Source organism: Amphichorda felina, assembly GCF_050947745.1.
Source record: "Amphichorda felina strain 45539 chromosome Unknown scaffold_8, whole genome shotgun sequence".
Taxonomy (NCBI): domain Eukaryota; kingdom Fungi; phylum Ascomycota; class Sordariomycetes; order Hypocreales; family Bionectriaceae; genus Amphichorda; species Amphichorda felina.
In genome coordinates this window covers 1,552,349-1,574,383 of record NW_028145042.1, presented here as the reverse complement: position 1 = coordinate 1,574,383, position 22,035 = coordinate 1,552,349, and the positions used below count along the sequence as shown (strand labels likewise).

Here is a 22,035-nt window from a genome sequence, read left to right as displayed (position 1 = left end):
GCTCCTAATTACATAAAAGTGGTTTGCTAGATATTGGTATCCCCAATCTCAATGCTGTGTGATATGAGTGTGAAAATCAGCCTAAGGGAGGCCCATAAAGACAGAATCTGTCCCGCCCCATCCAAAGTCATCCATGACCATGGACCAATCAACCTCTTGAAAAGGATCGACCGACATCTCCTCTGCCCTCGCTTCCTGGCCACCGGTGGACGCATTATTAGAGGTCTTGTAGGGTAGTTCTGCTCAGCAAGACGAGGCCTAATTAGCAACGACAGTCCACGACTCCTCTCTTCCAGGGAGAGTAGAAGGGAGTTTGGGGGGGACCATGTAACTGACGTATAACACGGAGAGCCTTGCTGGCGCTCTCCGAGTTGGTGTTCTTCTGCACAGCCTGCAGGGCGGTGTGGAAGCGGTGGAAGCACCAACAAGTGACCCCTATGCCAAGGCGGTTTGGCCAGGCCATGGCGGGCGGGTCGCTGGCGAGGACCTGGTCGCGGCAAGACCAGAAGCCGTGGATGAGGGCCGCGGCGCGGAAGGGGAGATCGCCGTCGCGGATGGAGCAGGCGGACAGTGCGGCGTGGCAGCGCTGGACGAGGTGGCTGGCTGGGTTGACGCTGGCGCTTGCGCTGCCGTTGTTGTCGTCCGGGGAGGAGGGGGATATAGGCTTGGCGCGGTCGAGGGGCGGTGGAAAGGCGGAGCGCAGGGCAGAGACTAGGAGGCAGGAGGCGTCGAGTATGGAGCGGAAAACCCACTGGGGACCGTGGGTCAGGAGCTTGGTGTGCGAGGATTCGAGGCTGAGGGCGTTGGTGATGATGGACTTGGCGGTGGTAAGGGCGCGGGCGGTGTGAAGGTGAAAGTTGGGGCCAGGGGTGCCTGGAGGGTGGCAGAAGTAATAGAACTGAATCTCCAGTTGAGCCACGAGGAGGAGGAAGCGAGAGAGGTCTAGTAAAGTGAGTGCTAAGGAGCGTGGAAAGGGGTGAGCGGAGCGTACCGGAGTCGTGGCGGATAATTATGGGCTTTAGGGGTTCAAACCCGTCCTCCCAGTCCGCGACTAGACTCTCGACTACGGAGCCATGGCTGGAGATGTGTGAGGCCATGGCCAGGTGAAAGCGGTTGAGGTATCTCTGTACATCGTACATGGCGAGAAGGTCGGTCCATTGGGGAGATCCCAGCAACCCCTTAGGGGAAGCGTCATTGAACTGTATAGAGGGTGGCGGGTGTCCAGCACCGGAGGCCGATCTGACACAGGCTAGTTAGCTGTCATGTACTTATGGTCCTCCATCCAGTAGTAGGATGGCAGTTACAAACCTCTGTGCAAGAATGCAAGCCTGTATCCAGGTGACGGATGCCTCCTCGTCGGTAAACGTAGCATTCTGCCTGGATCCCATGCAGAACTCAGGATGAGACCCTTTGGATGTATGCAAACCCATGACCATAGACACATTCATGGCGACGGCGGCCAATGTGGTAGAGGGGTCCGTGGTGAAGCGGATTGTAGGGAGTGGCCATGCACACATGAGGAGGAGGGCGTGGATGGCCTCGAGGCTCACGACGGGGCCAGACAGGAGAAGCCATATGTCTTTTGTGAGAGTCTCAGTTATTGTAGCGAGAAGGTGTTGGCTTCTGGAGTAGCGGCGACAGGTGATGAAGATGATGACCCAGAAGAGGGTTGCGCAGGCCTCGTAGCACTCATCGGGATCCCTCTTGCGCACAATGGGGACGAAGGGGTGAAAGCACTCGAGGTATCTGTGCACGATTTAGCCATAGTGTTCGCTACAGCGGTAATATAAGACACTTACTTGTCAAAGTAAAAGTCTATGTCCTCGCCGGGCACAGCCAAGGAGCCGATGGTGCGAGGCCGGCTTGGATTGTCCTTGACAGGCCTCCTGGCCGACGCTGTTAGGCCTAGGTGGCTAGGTGGATGCTCCGGGAGGCTGGTAGGGGTTTCCTGGAAGGTAGGTGGATGGGATATCGACCCGTGGGATATCGAGGGGCGAGAATGCTCTGGGTAGGACGAGTAGCTTGCTCGCGGGCTTCGGGGAGGCCTGGGCTCGTCACTCGGAGCAGGGCGGACGGCCTGCTTGATGGCATCCAGCTCTTGCTCCAGCTTCTCCAGCTTACTATAATGTGTCAATAAATTGAGTCTCTCCTCATAGACTAGGTATATCCATACCTTCGCTTGGTGATCCTCTTGTGTGACCTGTCGACAACGCACGCCATGTCCAGCTTGGAGCACCGCTGACAGGGCTCGTCCGGATTTGAACTCTGCCTGCATCTTACCTGAATCCCCAGTCAGACAATGTTTGTTTCCCTTGCAAAGACGCACCTTGGAGTTGCGGCAGTTCACGCAGGCTACATTGCGTCGGATGCGATCGTCATGGGCGGTGCGCGGTGGCGACGGCCATTGGGCTGATGGGCTCGCTGACGCCATCATCGACCATTAACACTCATGAGATGAGCTGCATGGGCCCCATAAATAAAAGTCCAGTTGACATCCTTCTCAGTGATGTTAAATACACGGCGATTCACTGAGAAGCGCGAGTTGAGTGAGTGCTGGGTAAGTACTTCGCAAGGGACCTGTTATCGCCGATAACGCCGGTGGCCAAAGGCGGTGGCTGTTGACGACGCAGTCACGTGTCTCCCGCTGGCCTGTTCCTGCTTTCAGCCATGGCCCATTAAGGATAAGTATACTAAGTATTATTCATTCAGATGAGCATGACGCTATCATAATTCTAGATGTCGCTTCTGCCATACGTTCCTAACGTGTCTTCTTCTCAGTCGTGGCCTTGCCATCGTCATGCGGCGAGGCCCCGTGTCCATGCTTCATGTACGCGCCCACAACCTTCCACATAACCCAGGCGAATCCCAGCGCTATAACCCCCGCTGTGCCCAGGCTCACCCAGGAAGTGGCCTCTTGCCTCAGCACGGGCACCGTGATGCTGTTGATGATCGTCTCCCCTTCAGATGGCCGCGGCTCCACGTGCCAGAACACCGTGTTCGAGTCGAACAGACTGTCATATCCGAGATTTCGGCGGTCAAACGGGTTGTTGGTAAAGTCAATCGTCCTGTCCGCCTGGCACGCCCAGAAGACAGCGGGATACGGCACCTCGATGGCGCGCTCGCCCGTGGCGGATGGCTCGAGATAGCGCAGGTGGAGCGGGACCTGGGCGGTCCATTCCTGAGTCTCGCCTGCGCTAGGGGGCGCCATTTCTATAAGTACACTAGATCCCCAGACTCTTGTTGTGTAAGCTGGCGCCTCCAGATCGACAGGTAGACTCGTGTTCCGAGCTGCAGTCAGGTTCTTAGATGCCATGAAGAGGGCATCATCTAGCTGGTAACGGTCTGCAAAGATGGTTTTGGGAAGGGTCAGATACGCATAGGGACGGCAGTCGGCATCCCTCTCAGGCGGTTGGTTGTGGCTCAAGGTCATCTCAAGGGTCGGATGCAGGCCGGTTGGCAAGAGGAACCGGGACGAGAAGCCCATCCCGCTGAGGCGATGGCGAGAGGGGAAGGCGAAGAGCGTTGGGGATGGTTTCTTGCGCTCCCCAAGGACTGCGAGTATCCCACCGACGCCAATATCGTGGGTGCCCATGTTAGGGGGAGAGCCCTGGGCCAAGACGCCGACTTCAGTCCGTACAGTCTCGGAAGCATCAATATCCACCTTCTGCTCTTTGAGCGGCCAGAGAGCGGCCAACTTGGAGACCTCAGTTTCGCTGTCAAAATCAAAGTCCAATGCAACAGCCGACTCGAGCTCTATGGCCCGGGTCTTGCACGTCTCATCCCCACGGCAGAGGACGCCACGTAAGACATTGGAGAAGACGTTCAGATCTTCCAGCGGGCCATAGAAGTAGAGCGTGGGCTTCCCAGAAGAATGCTGGTCTTTTATCTCAGTAAAAGCCTAGGGTTGACGTTAGTAAAGCTTGAAAATTTGGGGGGCCTCTGAAAATCTGGCCGGCACAGACCTCTGGAGACATGCAGTCGAGAGGGCCAAAGGCCTGAAGTGAAGAGCATAGCCTGGACCTGGTAAAAGTGTCAATATCGCTAGCAGGTCCAGCTGTTACACGCTCACTAACGGTAGGGAGGTGCTGTCGCTGGAGGGCGTGTAGGAGACGTGGAAACCCGGTGAGAGTCGCGAGGCAAACGGATCTAGAGTTTTGTACGCCCGGGGGCTGGACCATCTTAGGTGCAGCTCCCGAAAGTTCTGGAGCACCTGGGCGACCTCGAGTGGAAGTCCATCAATGGCGAGCGTGAGTCGGTCTTCACGCACAGCTTCGACGGGTGGAGCATGGAGCCCCGAGATGTCTAGGCCTAGTGCTTCAGGCTCGATTCCAGTATCTGGCGAGTGCACAAGGGTGATCCTCTCCCGCATCGTGGGCGACGAGGTTCTGCCAACGACGGGACGTCAAGCTGTGAGTAGGTTGGTGACAGGGTCGCTGCTGTGATTCGAGGCGGAAGACGAATGCCAGCAGAGTTTCAGACGTGGTGTTGAGGATGATGAAATGGTGGAGCTAGGCGCGATAACGCGTTTGTTCGGAATGACGCTGTAACGGTCCATGTGGCCAGTGTGCAGCGCAGCCACAGGCAGCCACAGGCCATGTCTTGGGTTACCTAGGTAGGTATTAAAGTACCCAGCCCAATGGGCTACTGACCTATTATCAGCACAAGCTCATCTCCAGGCTCCAACATCCCCAGAATACATATGAAGAACCAATGTCTATATATTAGTCCCAGATATACACAGTAAGGCAGTTTTGGTGGTAACATGGTGAAGAGGGTAAGAATAACGACATAGCCAGCCCATTCCTGGCTAGCTCATCGTCTATGCTTGTAAGCCATTAATGCAGCCTGATGGGAGCGTCCAAATCTCATAGTAATATTTTCACATGAGTTCCTCGCAACCGCAAATTTTAAAGCGAGTACTCGTACAAACATAGTTACGTGTGATGAGAGGGTGACGGGTGATCAACTTTTATGATAATCCTTCCACGGGTGCCATCCGGCGCCAGGAAACTCCTGGAACCCTGAACCTGGAAACCGGTCGTCTTGCTAGTACAGGCTGGGGCCTGGGGGTGTTGGTGCGTTTCCATGTAACGAGGGCCGGGGTGTGCTTCATCGTGGCATCCGGATAGAGCAGGCACAGGTCTGGGGATTACCCTTGACATGTAAGCAATTCCCCTGCCAAAGAGGCGTTTGCCGAGTATCCGCGCCTGAAGATCCTGCAGGGCTCTTGAAAGGGTAGCTCGTCCATAAGTACGTACGTGGCTCGGATTTGTGCGACGCCGGCTTTATACTATGCACATCGGTGCCTAAGACATCCTACCCCAGTCAAGAAAAAAAGACCGACGGGGATATATCTCACATCGAAATGGAGCCAGTGTCAATGCGTTCTTGTTTCTGCCCGGGTTTCTTACCCTGCCCTGCATTGTTGCATGCAACTCAAATCTAGAGGTGGGGATCCCGTGTTGCAACGCCCTTGTCAGTCTGATATTATTGTGCGTCTGGCGCGTTGACCACCTACAGCAATGGCCGCGTATAATCTTGAGAGAGCGACTCAGGCAATTGCCGACTTGTGGCGCCTGCACGGCACTTGAGAGAGTCGCCCTGAATTTGATGCTTGGCCATGCGCCCGACCAGGGTCTACTTAGGAAGGCTCCTATGCGGACGACTTCTCGTAGTGTCTGATACCGAAAGGAGGAGAAATGTCATGTCTAGACTGTTCTGCGCTAGTTATCACCCCATGTTTATTGCCAAAAGAGAGGTGTTTCCTAATTATTGGCTTTGAATAATAAATCATTTCGGTTATTTCATGTTCTGTCGGGATAGTGACGCTGCCCTTTTCCGTACACGAAGGTAACACATCGACCTAGGCGGCAACCTTCTCCGGCTTTGCGCTACCAACGGCCCGCCGGTTGTTTACCTGTATTTGAAGATGCCTCCGGGCCCGGACGGCCGATGCTGTATCACCTCCAAGACAGAATGGTGACATTCCCGTCTGAAGCGGGCCATCAAGTAAGCCGCTATGATATATGGTCGGGTTGGCTTCTCGACCTGTGAAAAGTTGGGTTGCAAGCTAGCTTTATCGAGACTATTGTGATTTTCTATTTCAACTTACATGGAGAAACTCAACTTAAACTGAGAGGATCTCGTGGCGTTCAAGTGCATTCACACTCACCCAACAGGAGCGAATATTGAAAGATGACGCGAGGACTATTTTTGTGCCACAGAAGCACTCACCCGTCACACTGGGTACGGGGGCGCTGGACGCGGGCGTGCGACGTGACGCAGGCAAGGATCCGATATGTCAAAGCTAGATTTGATGCCGTGCTTCTGCTACTGTCAGGGAGCCCCGACACAAAGGTATACGGATTATGATGAGAAAGTTTGCCGTCCCACAAAACATCGGAGCAGGAGAGCGGGAACATTCCCAGCTGGGCGGTTCGTGTCGATGCCATCATATTAGGTATGACGAGGCTCTCGAAGTCTGTCAAGGAGGAACTTCCGAGTTCAGTTGAGCTTGCAAAGCATCGAAGTCGGGCTAGCTGCAGATATCCTGTCAACTTGTAGCAACGCTTGGGCATGCGGCAAGTTGCCAGAGTAAAGCAATGAGCTTGAGCAGCTGAGACGTTTAACCCATATTCGCTGCAAAGTGCAACCGCCAGCTCTCAACTGTGGCTGCCCATCGCATTCTCACGTCGCTGATGGAAGTTGGAAGAAGTGGAGGGCCGTCTTGTTGCGTTTGATATCACCGATGGGTCAAATAATGGGCAGATATAGAGGTGCTCATGGTCCTGTGCTCAAAATTGCGGGAACTTGTCTGAGGGAATTGCGAAAGTTGCACGTCTCAGGAGAGGATGAGTGGCGACAGCAACCCCAACTTAGATAGGTACAATACAAGTGGATGTTGGCTGATTGATGGCCAGTTGGTCGCTGTTTCTAGAAGAGGCAGCTTCCAGATTGTAACATGGCATTCTGACGTCGTCGTGGGCTCTTGGCAAGTACGAGTAGAACCTAGGTAGGTATGTACCTAATGGCGGGTGGATGCCAGTTAGACCTGGGAAGGAACCTCACCGCCCTCTTTTTACCTCTCCTCAGCCTGCAAGACGGGACTTGCAACATCTTCTTCTGCCGCTATGAACGGCTGCAACGATCGCTTTTAACCCGAACCCTCCAGGCCGAAACAGAGTGTCGACACCTTTCGCATTGACTTCCGACCTGCACGATCTCCCTTGGCGCTGCTGCGGTTGCCGGCCGGTTGCACAAATTGTCACGAGGTCCGGCTCCTTCGCTCGATGGGCTCAGCCAATCTTCTTAGGCGACCGTGCATGTCTGATCCCGCCTGGATCAAAGGCGATAGCCCAATCATGCATGTGGGCGGCTCCTTCCCGCCACCTCGAGTGCATTTCGAGTGGATCTTCCATGTCTGTGTGTTGTGGTGCTGTTCGGAAAATTGGGCGTTTGTGCTGACTTTTTAAACTAGAGCGAACCACGGCCGGATGTGCCTTTAAGACAATACCCAGACAACCGTTAATATGGCGGCCATGACAACTTCCTAGCGACCGTGGCGAAGCTCCAAAACGTGACGAGACACTTAGGCTCGCTTCTGCAACTCTAAGCCGCCCGATTACTGATCCTCATTTGCTGGGCGGATGAGCACCCGCAGGTACATACATCCTATGCAGTACTCGTACATATCTCGGGGGCCGGAACGGTGGATGATCCAAGTAGCAGGGGTCAGTCGCACCTTAAGTCCTTGACAGGTCCCACCTAACAGACCGCATCAAGCCGTGGGGCCGTTGGCACTCGTAACCCGAAAACTGTCATCAGAACAATCAGATGCTCCCAGCTTTCTGGGGGAGCAAAAGCTGACATCTCTTAGTACTATGTACTATGATGGCTTGCAGTCGACACATGCACGCCGAGAGTTCTCAGGCCTTGTCCCCCGGTTGGAGGCTGGATGCCAGTACTGTACTTCGTACATTACGTATGTACATGTTGTTGCCCACGCCCCACGATGTAACCCATGAGAGCTGTCAGAGACTTGGCATGCCCTATGCCACATGAGGCTTGTGACAAAAGAAAGCTGTCGATGAATTTCCGCCTAGGCCACTTCTGGAGTATTGTCCGTGTTTGCCCAGCAGGCTCCAGCGGACTCCGCCGTTCCAGGCGTCGCCAACGTCAGACGTCAGTGTGCAACCGCACAAAATACAAAAATGCTCAACACTCGAAGCCACAGACCGCCTCTCGCCGGGCTGCGTCGGCTATTAGCCCAAGGTTGAGTCGGCAAGGCAGCATGGGATTTCCCACACCAATACCACGAGTACAACAAGGCCAGACGATACTAGCCTCAACAGGCCATATTATGATTGCCTCCTGGTCCGGACTTGCTCTTCATTGCTAGGAAAGTGAGCCATGGGCCTTTAATCTTCAACATGGCTCCATTGCCCTAAAATTTGAACAAACCCGAAACGCTGGCCCTGCAGATTCGCCTATTAAAGATATCAGCAAGCAGGGTACTGTTGGCGGGGAGGGAAGCAAAACCTGTTGCCATCGATGAAGCAACTGACAGGTCGCCTGACATGTTTCGACTTTGGGGGGACTTGCAGGCTTGCAGCTCAAACACTCCAACGCTCAAACACTCCAACGCTCAAACGCCCAAACGCCCTCCCTAGACCCTCGTGTGCAGGCCTCGTGTGTAGGTACCCACACCGCACCGGCCCACGGCGCACGTTCCACGCTTCGAGTTCGGGACCGATCTGACGCCTGTGATCGTCAATGCTCCCTTACACGACCGGGTCCATTCTGATGAGCCAATCGCATTCCTGCCTCACAAATGACAAACTCACCTCAGAGCGCTGGGAACTACTGTAACACAGGGAAAGGCAAAACGTCCACCTCTCCGGGGTGCTGGCTAATCTCCCCGCCGCGGCGCCGATAGCATTAAATCCCCGGCATTGGCTGTGAGCCTGTGTTGGAGATTTTGACAGTTTTCAAGATCTGTGACTTTTGGGGGTCTATTGCATAGTACCCAAACATGCAGTGTTCCCTGTTGCATACCGTGGTGGAGAAATGCTGACAGTTTTCTGCATTCGAGACAGCTGCTAGAGCATGCACGAGTATTCATTCAGAGTACTCTGTATCGCCGCATATGTTTTCATTCAAATTTCGCCCGAAGTCTTTTATGACGCACAACTATTAATTTCCATCACCGACGCGCCTCAACTGATTCTAGTTTGCGATGGCCAGTCAGAGGCAGGAAGCCTAGATCCAACGTGCTGGCGCTGGGTCGATTCCCTCTGGAGCGCCCCCGCCCGAAAAATGGCGGACTGGGACGCTTACAAGGAACGGCCGCCCCCAAGCCACTGGGTCAAACTTCGCCAAGTATCCGTACTAACATACACTACTTTAGTATATACGGATACCCGTACAGAGCACACAGCCAAATAGCATCCGGTAACCCGTCGGTTGGGTTCTGAACTTCTGGTATTAGAGCTTTCAACCCCCTGTACAGGTTCTACGAGTACATAGTACTCGCACATTTTACGGGAGGCGATACGAAGTAATAGGTGATGGCATTTATTCGAAGGCGTTGGTACACAATAAGAAGCGTTGTGCAAGGCCATAACGAACCTGTTTCTGTACAACATCGGAAATAGCCAGCAGTCCTCGCCTCACGGACACCCTGCAACTTATGGCAGGCAGTCCGCGCCCTTTAAATCACAGATTGTGGTTGCCGTTGGCTTTGGTTAACCTTTTGGGAGTAATCGGAGGTAACACGGTCAGCGACAAACGACCATTGCCCGACGTGATGGATTTTATTTAGTCTGGCATGGCAGCGACGACTGAGCGCCAGATCTGACCATCGGATCCGAGCATCGGCCGGAGTTGATGGGTTCATGACGGTCGTGGGGGATGTGCAGATGCAATGCCGCTCAGGCCAGGGCCCCAGAGGTGGTTTGGACCGTCAGAGCCTCGGAGGGGTTTGCCATCCATGATCCAAGCTGGTTGGGTACGTACTCGTACTTGTATGAGATGGGAACCTGGTGTGAGTGTCTTGGGCTGAACCTCTGGGGGCCCCCTGCTGGGCCTCCTGGTGGCCGCCTTCTGTTGTCTTTCCACTGGGCTTCCTAAATCGATAGCATCCCGGAAAAGGCTGCGCTACTAGCGCGTGGGACGGGTTGCTGGGAGTCTGGGACATCCATGCTGCATTGCTGGCCGCCCCGTCTGGCGCCCCGTCTGGCGCCCCGTCGCTTGCACGGTTCCACCCTCCAGCCCGGGTGTCACCACCCACGAGTGCGGGAGATTCAGCCACCAGCCGTTAGTCCCACGCCCCCCCTAACGGCTCACGATGCCACTGTCATTCTCTCACTTCCTCGTCCTTGTTGGTGGCCCTGGTGGCCCTGGTGGCCCTTGGCTCTGGAGCTGCTTGATCGCCGGGTCCAAATGCTTCGCAGACCTGGTCCCTTACGGCTTAGTCTGTTCGGCGTCAAATCTGTATCCGCCTCCACACACCCACATCTCACGGCTCTTTTATAAGATCTGGCCGTCCTTGATCGCCCCGGCTGGCACCCGTGACGCTTCCTCCGAGCGGTCGTGCTCATCGGACCTTGAAACTTCCCCGAATACCTGGCCCTTGCGTTGGACTCGGCTCCGGTTGATTCTTTCGCCGTAACATTACGACTCGCATCGCAGCTGCACCGGAACCAGTTTCACTCGGTTTTCCATCCATCCCCTCGGTTACCTCTGCTGGATTCTCATCCCATCTTCAACTTCTTTGAACTGGGCCCCGCAGGTTAAGAATACAGCCATCTACATTAAAACCTGCGTGTCACTATTATAGGCGTGTTTTCACTCGCCACTATCAACCTTGCCACTGTTTTTGCTCCTTAGGGGAGGGGGAGGGGGTCGTTTGCACCCAAGCCTTTCCACGCCAGGGCATTCCATTTCTTGCATTCCCGTCGAGGTCAGCTTCGCCTGTTCTTCGATGGTCAGAACCGACAGCTAATATGCGGTATAGCAAGGCAAAGATTGCCGCAGGACGCAGACGTTTAGCTGAGGTCCCGCTGGTAATGGAATATAGCCCGTTACGGCCAACACATTCAGACCACCGTTCAGCACAGCCGTCTTCCAAGCCGTCCGAGATGGCTATGCTTGCCGCAACACCGGCACCTCCTGCTGGTTTCCACAAGGAGTATCATTGGGACGCCTCCCGGTTCTCTTCGTATTCTCATCAACAGATCCAGACAGCCACATCTGTATCTCTTCCCTCTATCCGACATGTTCGTCTACCGTCACAAGTCTTCCCAAAACTTTTGCTGACTGTCGCTAGCAATTCCCGGACCTCCTTTCCCAGGGGTCAACAGCATATCCTCGCACATCAGACACTTCTCCCAGTTCCGCAGCTTCCGGACATGTAGCGTCCCCTGCCTATGTGCACCATTCACCTGTGTTCAACTTGTCCAACAAGAGGAGGAGGGTGTCGACAGGGGATGAACAAGAGAGGGAACGGGCAAGCCAGGTCCCTCGACTATATCACAGCAACGAGCACACGGTGCGGCCGTCACGATCACCTACAGCACGACCGTCTCCAGTTGCCGAATCTTGGGGGCAGCCGCCAGTACACGCAGCTCCCCCTTTCACATCTACCAGAGTTAGGATCCCCGCCCCTGTCGAGATTCGCGAGACGGTAGAGCCTCGGCCTTCCCTTCCCACCCTGCCCCCAGCTATGGGGATGGACAGAGTCTCGATTTCGAGACCAGCCACCCGAGATCACCCCACAGAAGATTATCGAGACGGTCGCCGAACGATGCAGCAACAGGGACCCCCGGTTGTGGAAGCCGTGGCTCCCCGATATGTGCCGCCGACCTACGAGCCCTCGTATCGCCATCCAAACCAAGTTAACTCAACCAGCCCCATCCGTCACGCATATGAAAGGACTCCGTTTTCTACGAGCCCCTACGCGCAGCAATATGGCGACTACTCTCGTTACGGGGACGTAGGCCACATGGGGATAGGGGGCGACAACAAGCAGCCGAAACGAAGGGGAAATCTTCCCAAGGAGACAACTGACAAACTTCGGTCGTGGTTCATGGCACACCTCTCGCACCCGTATCCAACAGAGGACGAGAAGCAAGAACTGATGCGCCAGACAGGGCTTCAGATGAGTAAGTTCAAAACTAGTGGCAACCCCTAGAACAACAGCGAGAACAAAGGAAGCTAACGACATGGTTCCGTGCTTTTTAGACCAAATTTCCAACTGGTTCATCAACGCGCGCCGGCGTCAGCTGCCAACCATGATTAGCAACGCCCGCGTGGAGTCGGATGCCATCAGTGGCAGAACCGGCGACGGCAAGATCATACCTAGCACCGAGCGAGTGGACCGACACGGTAAACGCGAGGGCTTGACGCTAAGTGACAACGAAGGGGGTGCGTACGACAAGGAGATGGAGAGCCTAAGACGACGGCGGGCTCCCGCTATCAATAGGGGAAGTGTGTGAAGAACCACGAGATACTGGACTAGTGTGGTCTCTTCATATCCGGCTATACGGAGTTACTAATACAGTTACGGAGGAGAAGCGCGGAGCGCATGTCACAAAGATGAGGGCAGTTTGTAATCGTTTACGGGAACTACATGGGTTTCATCATAGCACTCCTACGTGCAGCAAGACGGGGTTATCGTCTCTAATATTGATTGTTTTTGGGCGCACGGGGTAGCGAGCGATTCTTGTTCTGGGAGCGGGGAGGACACGACTTTACGAGCCATGTACAACATATCTATTAGACACTGATGACCTCCCAGGGGCCTTCCTAGAGGCTAAGCAGCCAAACAAGATTTCTTTCATTACAGACTAGTCCTCTTATCGGGCGCAACAGTTCCACAGCCACACAGGGGCCGGAAGGCAACAGGACCGATTTGCAAGCCACGACTCTGACTCTTCTGGCATCAAGACCTCGGCCGTCTGTCGCCGACTTGGGCACGAGTGCCCTCGCGCCACGGGCATAGGGAACCGGTGGATGGTGATGGGGCACCGAAGGACCGAATTCTTCACGTTGGGTTTGCGCCATGTGTAAGTGGCCCCGGACTAACAAACCGAGTCCCCACCCTCCCCTGTATTGTGGGCTCAATCGGCGCAGACAACAAGGGGCTCACCGTTGTTGGGATGATGATTATAAATTTATGATTAACCGGCCGGTGAGGTGGACAGGTTTGATAATAGTGCTAATACTGGTAGCAGCATTTCTCGTACGGAGTATTACTCGTACCCAAAGATGGATGTTGGAGAGAGCATTACTCGGGCTCGGCCAGGGGACGTCGGGACCCGCGGAGCTTGCCCAAAGAGAGTTTGAGAAAAAGCCTTCTGGCTGAAAGCCGTCCAAGGGCCAAGGCTCTAAGCAGCCGTTGCGGGACTGCTTGGTTGAACCATACATACATGAGAGTGGCATGTATCACCATGTATCCACTGGGCGATACCAGGGCTGGGACAGCCACGGATGAGGAAGGTCTGGTGCCTCGCCGGCACACGACCTCCTTTCACTCGAGACGTCGACATGCCGGAAGCAAGCCACCCACACAGGTCACGCAAGCCCTCTGACGCTGCGCGCACGCCAGGCCCCCTCTATTACGGCTCTAATGCTCTATGGACGCCAAAATGGAGAAGTCGTGGATCCATGATCCGCCCCTGGGCCCTGGCCTTCCACCGTTCTTCAGCTTCCCCATCACCCGTTAGGCTTGTTGTACTACTACGTACTAGCAAGCCCACTCACACCTACACACACCTCTTCAGTCCTCACGCCTCCCTCTCCTCCCAGGCTCCGGGGCCTTCCCCGGCCTGCCGTCGTCCCTCCTGCATCGTTGACAGCGACGTTTGCTGCTTACGTGCACGCGCCCACCGGTCCCACGATTGCTTGACCCATGTCATAGGACCCCAACCTTAGTTCCTTGCCCCCGGAAACTGGGGGCTTGGCCCTTGGACGCCTCCCTGTCGGCTTGATGGTTCAGCCGCCATCGCCACCATTATTACCGGCGTGGGACCGACAAGATGCAAAAGGCAGAGCATCCCAGCCGTTGAGGGGTTTGAAGAAGAGAAAAAAAGAAACAAAGAAAGAAACCGATAAAAGCCGTTGATCGGCAGCCGGGGTTTCTAACAGCCCCTCTCAAGTCCCAGGAAACCCACGGGCCACCCACCGGCGTTTAACAAGACTGATAGCTGGCGTCTAATAAGCACATACCACTATTATTACTAGGACTACTACGGAGTACTGGTACGTACGTAGTAGCTTGGGGGTCCAGCATCCACTGTCCCGATTTGCGCGTCGATGCGCGGCCACGCCCATCGGCACCATGAATCCATGATCACCGCCCAAGGACCATCACCAAGGTCTCGGTCCGGAGCGTGTGCCGGCGGATCATCTTGCCAGGGGGTAGTATCAGTTTACCCAATTTTCCATGATCCGCAGCTAACGAGATTGTGGGATTGCAAAACAAGCCAGTAATACTAGCCCCAAGTAGCAGGGTAAAGCTCCTACCACTCTACGTTCCATGTTCCAACCGTATTAGCCGCGCAAATGCTTGAGTACTAGGAGACCCGTGGCACTGGCGCGAACGCATGGCGAATCACTGCTCGTCCGTCTGGCCGGGGTCTGAGATCGGAGCTTTCTCCGTATCCGTCATGCCTTTGAGTCTTCAAGCTTTGGCTTGTGGGACCGAGGAGAAGGGGGGGGAGGGCAAGCAAAGTTGGAAAAAGCAACCCCATATTCGTATGTACGGGATACCCTCGTACACTATACGGTAAACTACTTTCATACACTACACGACGTACCACTTTCGTACACTATACAATGTACAGGCATGTACTGCTATGCGTACACTGGCAGTTACATAGTGTACATAAACATAGGACTTGTGATATGTACTATGCCATGTATGTATGTCTCTCATGCCACGTCCATGGGCGGTGGGCACGTTGTCTCCTGAAACTTAGCGAGGTCACAAGTGCCCGCACCGTCTTTGTGCATCGTGGTCCCATGGATTCAAAGGCTGCTTGGCCCTGGGCAGGCGGGCTGCTGCTGCTCTCACGGCAGTGCTGGGCCAATGTGCTTGATGGGTCAGCGCCACAGCGGGAAGACGCACCAGGCCGCGTATGATGACCAGGACGGAGGGAGCTTGTCGTTCAAAGACAGTGGCACAATGGCGTTTCCCCCGGCGGCCGCCACTTTCCCGTTCACTTTGCCCGCCTCTTTCCCGCCAGGCCGGATGACAGGGCTCGCGGGAGCATGAATTGTCACTGCGTCATACCTATGTACGGATACTCGTACAGACTATGACAGACTGCCAAAAAGTGAGCCGCGAAACGGCTCGCCGCCTTGGCGCCGGGGGAGGCGAAGTCCCGTAGGGCAGCCGGACATCGAGGGGATCCCCTGCCTGCCAGAAGTCTCGGGCAGGCAGCCAGGCTTCACCAACGAGATGTCAAGTCACATTGTGACGGTGCGTCAATGGCTGGCCTTGGGGAGCTGGCTGGCTGTCAGAGTCTAACGGCGACGGATCAATGGGACCAAAGAGTCATGTGTGGCGCGGGCCAGCAGGTGGCTTGATGCTTGATGGGCGTGGGTGCTCTGACCGATGATTTTCGGATGCTCTCGATGGAGTCGTGGAGCCAGGGAGAGCCAGGGAGAGCCGGGGAGAGCCATGGAGAGGCTTGGACTTGTTGGTCAGCGAAGGTGGACAGGGAATCGGAGAAGTCAGGGATGTCCCTGGCCAACTGACACGCGAAGCCCCGGGCGCCGGTCATCCAGTCTGCCGGGCCGGCGCGGATCCAAATGCAAATTCCAAACCTCCATGGTGATGGATCATGGACCATCATTCCATTTCTTCCACGGTATAACACAGTGACAAGTCGCTGCTGGTGAGTGACTCCCGCAGCCAGGCATGTCATTGTGTCAGAAAGGAAGCCCAGCCTAAAGCTTCTCCCGCCGCATTCAGAGCATGCAGTATCCGTAGTATCCATACTACCACAAAGTATGTTTGTTGCTACTCCATGTGCCCGGGAATAAGCTCCCGTGCCGCGTCACCAAGACAGTAATTCGTATGAAGCCACCGCCCGTTCGAATGTCGATCCGTCCGGCTGTCCGTTGTCCGGTGTCTGCTGTCCGTTGGTTTGCCCGACTCGCCCCGTCCAGCAATCCCTGTGCGTTCAGCTGTCACCAGATTCACGGGCTTTCAGCTCCCCAGGATGGCCCTGCCTCGACGTACATACATAGCACTATAAAGCGATATGCACGACTTTTTGACGTTTGGGAGGCGTGGCTGTACATCGGAGTGCTGTTAGTACCAGGTACGAAGTAGTCTTGCTCTTACTACTACTAGTCTGTAACCTCTGGACCCTGCCTGGCCCACGCGGATCCGGGACGGGGCCACCAACAACAAGTCGAGTTTAGTCATGTTGCATGCGTAGCCGATGCCAGAATGTCTCAGACGGTTAGCCGTCGCATACCGTCTCGCTTTCGCTTCTTTTGTCCATCGCAACGTGTCAACGCTTGTCATGCATGCCCCATGAGGGGCCACCGTTGTCCAGAGCCAGCTGAAAGCCCCAACTTGGATTACCATCCCGTCATGGTGCATGGCAAAAATAACCGAGACCTTGACTAGGATCAGGGTTTCTGGAATTCGTCTGATGACGGATTTTCGGTTTGTCGACACCGGGCTTGCTATTCGGATATGGCATTTCCTCGTCGATCATGGCACCATGGCTGTGGCGAGTCCCCCCATTGCTGACGATCCACCGATATACTGTTGTATAAGTGGGTGGCCAAGTCCCCGACTTGACTCCTTGTTACTATTAGTATGATAAAACAACCCCCAGTCACCCCACAGTCTTGTGAGGCTCTTTGATTCGCCGTGTTGAAGCCCCAAGGTCGCATCCCGAGGATGCAGGACGACTCGAAGATAGCATCGTACTCGTAGTCGTTTTTGGTTCAAAATTGAGCCATTTTGCCATCTACAATAGAATGAGCCGATATCATATCCTTTTCAACATAGTAGAAGATAATAGAAGCCTCCCTAGAAACTGGTATTTCTCACAAACCAACATGGCAAACCGGCAGCCTAGATTCCTCTGTTAGTCGCCCCATCAGTCGCAACTCCTGAGCGCCAGAACGCTCACCTCTCGTGTCTCTGCGCCCGATCCTTCGCAGGCAAGACATCCACACTGCCAAAAACCCAAATATGATAGACTTCTGTCACAGCTCCGGACAAGTCAGCGTGGTTGCCCGCTGCACACGCGGCAGACAAATTCGCTCAGGTTTACACGACTTCCTGCTTATAAATTCACCCTTTCCTCTGCAGTCAACATATGCTAGAGAGGGTCGTGTTTCACCAGAACTTCTGCCGTGTCTTGAATTATGGCCAGACAAACTCGTGTGAGACTGCCAGTTGCGAGAACGTGGCATGATGGTAAGTAAAAGCCTGCTTTTCACTCCCGGAACCACGTCTCAGTATTATGTCTATCCTTGCGACCGCATTCTCCATTAGAAGTGCCACTCACAAGCCGGCCATCTCCCAAGTGGCGAAAACGAGGCGATGGCTTCGGAGGAGATGATACCGATGGTGGAGCGATCCCCCACCCAGCCCCATGCTAGATGACAACTTTCCGAGGAGTTCGACAACCTGACAAGGCACTGACGTTAAATTCGTCGAAGCAAGACGCAAGGAGTGGCCATATCCTGGATGACACTCTGAGACCATCCACTGTCCTGCTTGTGATGTGGCTTGCTGGGGAGTGAAACTGCACTCCCTTCCGATCGTATCAGGGTGGCACTTCGCCAGTTCCTGTTGCATGTAACTTGCACTGGTCGAAAGTACCAGGGTAGAATCTTGAGTCATTCTTCTGGGGTATGTAGGATGGTCAGGCCTATGTGGTTGAGGGTTAGGGTTAATAGTCACCGTGATAGTGGTCTCGGATAAGCAAAAGACCCCAAGAGGCTCAATAACTCCAGCAGACATACACACGAGGCGGCCCGGGGTTTCGGAATATCGTAAGGAGTAGAATTATGGAGATCGTGTACAGATATCTGAGAGTGAGTTGGTTGTGTCGTTCAACCTGAACGTATTGTACAATAGGTATTCCAAATGCCATGAGTGCCTGCCTTCACACCTGTGCGTTTCGTGAGTGTTTCTTCTACTCCAAATCCGCTCCCTTACCTAGGGTTCCAATATATTCATTTCGCCAAGGGGTTAGTTCCCCAGTCCAGTTCCTCGTTGAGTATCCCCCAAGGATCAGCCCCGTCCACTGCTAGAGCATTGTTCACAATGGTGTCCGAAATTTGCCCAAAGAGGACCTCATCCTGCCAGATTGGGGTTGACATGCGACCTTGGAAGGGACGTAGGTCGACTCGATTCTCCTCGGCCGTGTTTCCAAGGCCAAAGACCCCCGGCGATGTGTGGCTACTGCCCGACTGAGTCTCTGCGTATCCGGTACCCTGGTTCCGCGGCGAGGAGGATGCTGAGGAGTTGGTCCGATCGGGAAGTGTGATATTTCCATGCCGCATAGGCTGAGACCTACCCCCGGAGACGCTGGCTCTCTCAAAGGCTGATCTATCACCTTGATTCCCAACGCCCATGTCTATTCTCTCGCTGTCTCTAGCCGACATTCCCATCATTCCCAAGTTGACCCGCCCCGAGGGAGCTGGGGTTGGGGACATCCTTTTCCTTTTGTGGCTCTGGTGTGTGTCGTTTCTCGCTTTTTTAACGGCGATAGTAGTACGTGCCACCCCCATGAACATGGGATGGTGTTCCTCCTGCTTATTCTCATAAGGTGGTGCTAAATGTGTCTTGGACATCCGCAGGTTGGACGGAGGTAATTTCCCTTGTGGTTTACTAAGTGGCAGTCTCCCAGGAAGAACGGGTGACAGATCTGAATGTCGACCGACGGCGTTTCGGGCAATCAGGGGGATGTTCGAGCAAGGGCCGTGGAAGATATTTCGATATTTCTTTAGTCCCGGGAAGTAAATAGCCGAGTCGAGACCGTTCCGCTCAATGTCAAGACTAGCTTGTTGTAAGAAAGCTCTTGTGACGTAGTGCTCACGGCCAATTGCCTCCATAGAGGATATGAGCAATTCAAGATTGGCTTTGTCAATGGACGTCAGGCCATTCTTGGGATCGTCCTTGGCTACATATATGTAGACTGTGGATGCACAATATAGTGACAAGGCCGACAGGGGACTTTTCTATGAAATATGTCAGCTTGGTCAAACATAGAGGTAGATATGCTAGACGCACAAACACCCCCGTATTGTGGCTGGTGAGTTTGATAATGTTGGCAATCTCCTCCGCAGATGCTCTTAGTCGGGAAATGCTGTTTCGTTTGACGGTGTCTACGTGACCATATTTCTCCGCCTTCTCAACCGCTGCGTGGTGAAGGCAGATGACGGAGGCGTGGAGATTGAGGTTTGTATACAGAGCAGTAGGTTCCCTGATGTTTTGTGGCAATGTCAACTTGTCTGGGAGAAACATAAAGACGCTGGACAGTTCATTGTCCAGGGTCCGGTGTCGTTCCCAGAAGAGACCATTCATGAGATCCTCGGGGCGATCCTTGGGCTTTTCTCGGTAGATGTGATGCATTATGGACTTGAACATGGCACATATGACAATGGTACCGGCAAACCCAGAGTACCCTGCGCCTTTGAAAACATCATCCAGAAACGCGGACTGCTCCTCCTCAGTACATGACAAGAAAGCCTCTTCTGAGGCAGGCAGTCTAGTCACAACCTATTGACGTCAGCGAGGCCAAGCTCAGGCCAGAAGTAGTGAAGGTCTTACATCGGCGGAATTGATGAGGCTGGGCCACCCTGTAGAGATACTGGCGTGTGAGTCGATAGCAAAAGCACCCCAAAAGGTACGTCTCCGCTCCTCCGTTTCCACCCAGGAAGTTGCTGGACCAAGGGTGGGTGGAATGTCGTCCTGTTTAGCATCAAGTCGATCAAGGCCCATCATGTCCACCAGCCTGACACACTTGGCCGTGGTTAGGGCCGCTCTGGTGAACAGCATGCATTTGGCCTCAAAGGTTGCGATGATGGCGTACGCCTGGGCATGGGCCACCGTGACAAAGTGCTCGCCCGACCCCTTTGGATCTTGTTAGCTACGCAATATCGCCTATACCTCACAAAACTGGACTCGCCTTCATCTCGTCTGCTTCTGCGTACTGACGCGCACGCTTGTAAAAGATTTCAGAGTACTGATCATATTTGCAATGAAACTGGGCTGCCATAGCCCACATTGCGTACTGCAAGGACATGGGAGGTCTCCTCAACGGAGCGCCGTAGAAGGCTTGCCAGTACCGCCCGGGATGCACAATGGGAATGTGGACGTGATTGTGAGTGAAGAATAGGGTTGTACTAGGCCGGTTAGCTAGAGGCACCACGACGTCGGGAATGGCCGGTGAGGGGAGAGAAGATTCCTACAGTTCTTCCATTACTTCAAAAGGCGGTAGAGCTTCCGTGATACCAAGGTCCATCAGTTGAGAGTTCCCAAAGACGTTGTCGGTGCCGAGCCTGCTTATGAAGTCTGGAACCTCCCAGGGGATGTCCGCTTGACTTTGCGATGGGCGAGACTGGTTGGGCTGTCCAGCCGCAAAGTCACAGTCGACGTTCTGAGACTCGACATTCCTTGACGGAGAACTAGATGCTGGAGTCTCGTCTCCGTCTTCGCCATTCTTTGTGACCTCCTTGAGGTAGTCCTCAACTTGCGCTGGGGCGATGGGTCAGCATAAGGCCTGGATCAAGCAGAGTCCACATGAGAGCCATACCTAGGCGAGCCTCGAGTTCCTTGACATTCTTGCGTTTGAAGGCAGGTTTCCTCCTCGATTCTGGGTAGAGGCACTCATTGTTGACCTTGACGCAACGAGAACAGGCAGGCTTGGTGCGGTCACATTTGAGCTTGCGAGAGCGACACGAGACGCACGCAAGAGGCTCGGTGTGTTGATGAGAGGCGGCTCCGGCTCCGAGGATGCCCTCGGCATCGACATCCGCTGCCATGGTATCAACTGGAGCAGCTACCCACTACTAGTAGCAGCAGTAAGAGTAGTAGTGATGCCTACAACTGGTGGGGAGTTGTGGTTGGTGCGGTGGCAGGGAGTGATCGTTAATCGTGAGCTTGGCAGCGTCCAGCAAAGTCCGGGGTCAGTTTCGGGGTATTAGCGTCATCAGACCGACGCAAATTTCAGACGAGCATAAATGTACGAGCTGCCATGGGAGATATTTGGTTCATACAACGAGATCAATCATGTCGCGGCGTGATGCGAGTCACACGTAGGTGGTCAGGTACAGCCCTTGGAGTTGCCTTTTCGGTTTGGGCAGTGAATCGTATCACGTATCGCTCCTGCCACCTAGATTTCTCAGCCTCGGACTGTCTGTGGTGCCGAAGTCCGAGCTCTCCCAATCCAGGCAAGTCCGAGCATGGTGGTAGCTTCCAGGTTCTCTCTGTAAGGTAGGACTAGTGCTTATAGGTATTCGCTGGTCCATGAATATTTGGCTAGTAGTTCTGTCTTTTCGCTGGCCGTCTACTCCGTAACCTACTAGTAATACCTACTTCTGCAAGAAGTAGCAAACCAACATCTGCATCCTCGCTCCTGTCATATGAAGGTGAATTCACCATCAACTTCGAATTCCTCCACTTTTTAAAATACCAGTATTCCAGATTAACACCCAGCATCCATTTTCCCAAGTATCGTTGTCTATTCCAAATCGAAAGTCAGCGACAAAGGAAAACGACACCCCCACTACTCTTTTGAAAGTCACTCAAAAGACTCTGGACGCACCTGGAGGCAAAATGGTAATTTTGAGGCAAACTTCATATCAAACTACCTGCAGTTTTGTTTCGATACTTTTTCCCTATCTATTTCTTAATTTATTGCCGGATCTTGGAGCCAAACCAGTAGGCCGTTTTGTGGTGACCCTTCATTTTTAGTTCCCCAACTCCTTTCGGGCCTAATGAACTTCATTCACCTCACTCTAACCTCAAAACTTCCCATGGAGCCACCCGCTCAT

General features: G+C 54.1%; 4 protein-coding genes across 4 annotated transcripts; 1 reads left to right on the top strand and 3 right to left on the bottom strand.

Moving 5' to 3' along the window:
- Positions 1–81: 81 nt before the first annotated feature.
- On the bottom strand, positions 82–2,220 carry ACO1O0_008146 (uncharacterized protein; the record flags this gene model as incomplete). The annotated part of the gene is made up of 6 exons (XM_083197512.1): positions 82–239; positions 337–942; positions 992–1,239; positions 1,309–1,746; positions 1,800–2,120; positions 2,174–2,220. 6 exons carry the CDS (start codon positions 2,218–2,220, stop codon positions 82–84), a joined length of 1,818 nt encoding a protein of 605 aa, XP_083046980.1.
- A 538-nt stretch (positions 2,221–2,758) lies between these two features.
- Positions 2,759–4,369, bottom strand: PBN1 (PIG-X; the record flags this gene model as incomplete). The annotated part of the gene is made up of 2 exons (XM_083197511.1): positions 2,759–3,898; positions 4,070–4,369. 2 exons carry the CDS (start codon positions 4,367–4,369, stop codon positions 2,759–2,761), a joined length of 1,440 nt encoding a protein of 479 aa, XP_083046979.1.
- A 7,434-nt stretch (positions 4,370–11,803) lies between these two features.
- Positions 11,804–12,494, top strand: CUP9 (homeobox domain-containing protein; the record flags this gene model as incomplete). Its single annotated transcript, XM_083197510.1, has 2 exons — positions 11,804–12,161; positions 12,241–12,494. The coding sequence occupies 2 exons, from the start codon at positions 11,804–11,806 to the stop codon at positions 12,492–12,494; spliced, it is 612 nt and encodes a 203-aa protein (XP_083046978.1).
- Positions 12,495–18,210: 5,716 nt separating this feature from the next.
- ACO1O0_008143 (uncharacterized protein) lies at positions 18,211–21,024 on the bottom strand (the record flags this gene model as incomplete). Its single annotated transcript, XM_083197509.1, has 7 exons — positions 18,211–18,586; positions 18,902–19,218; positions 19,271–19,759; positions 19,811–20,113; positions 20,160–20,385; positions 20,452–20,737; positions 20,796–21,024. 7 exons carry the CDS (start codon positions 21,022–21,024, stop codon positions 18,211–18,213), a joined length of 2,226 nt encoding a protein of 741 aa, XP_083046977.1.
- Positions 21,025–22,035: the final 1,011 nt, after the last annotated feature.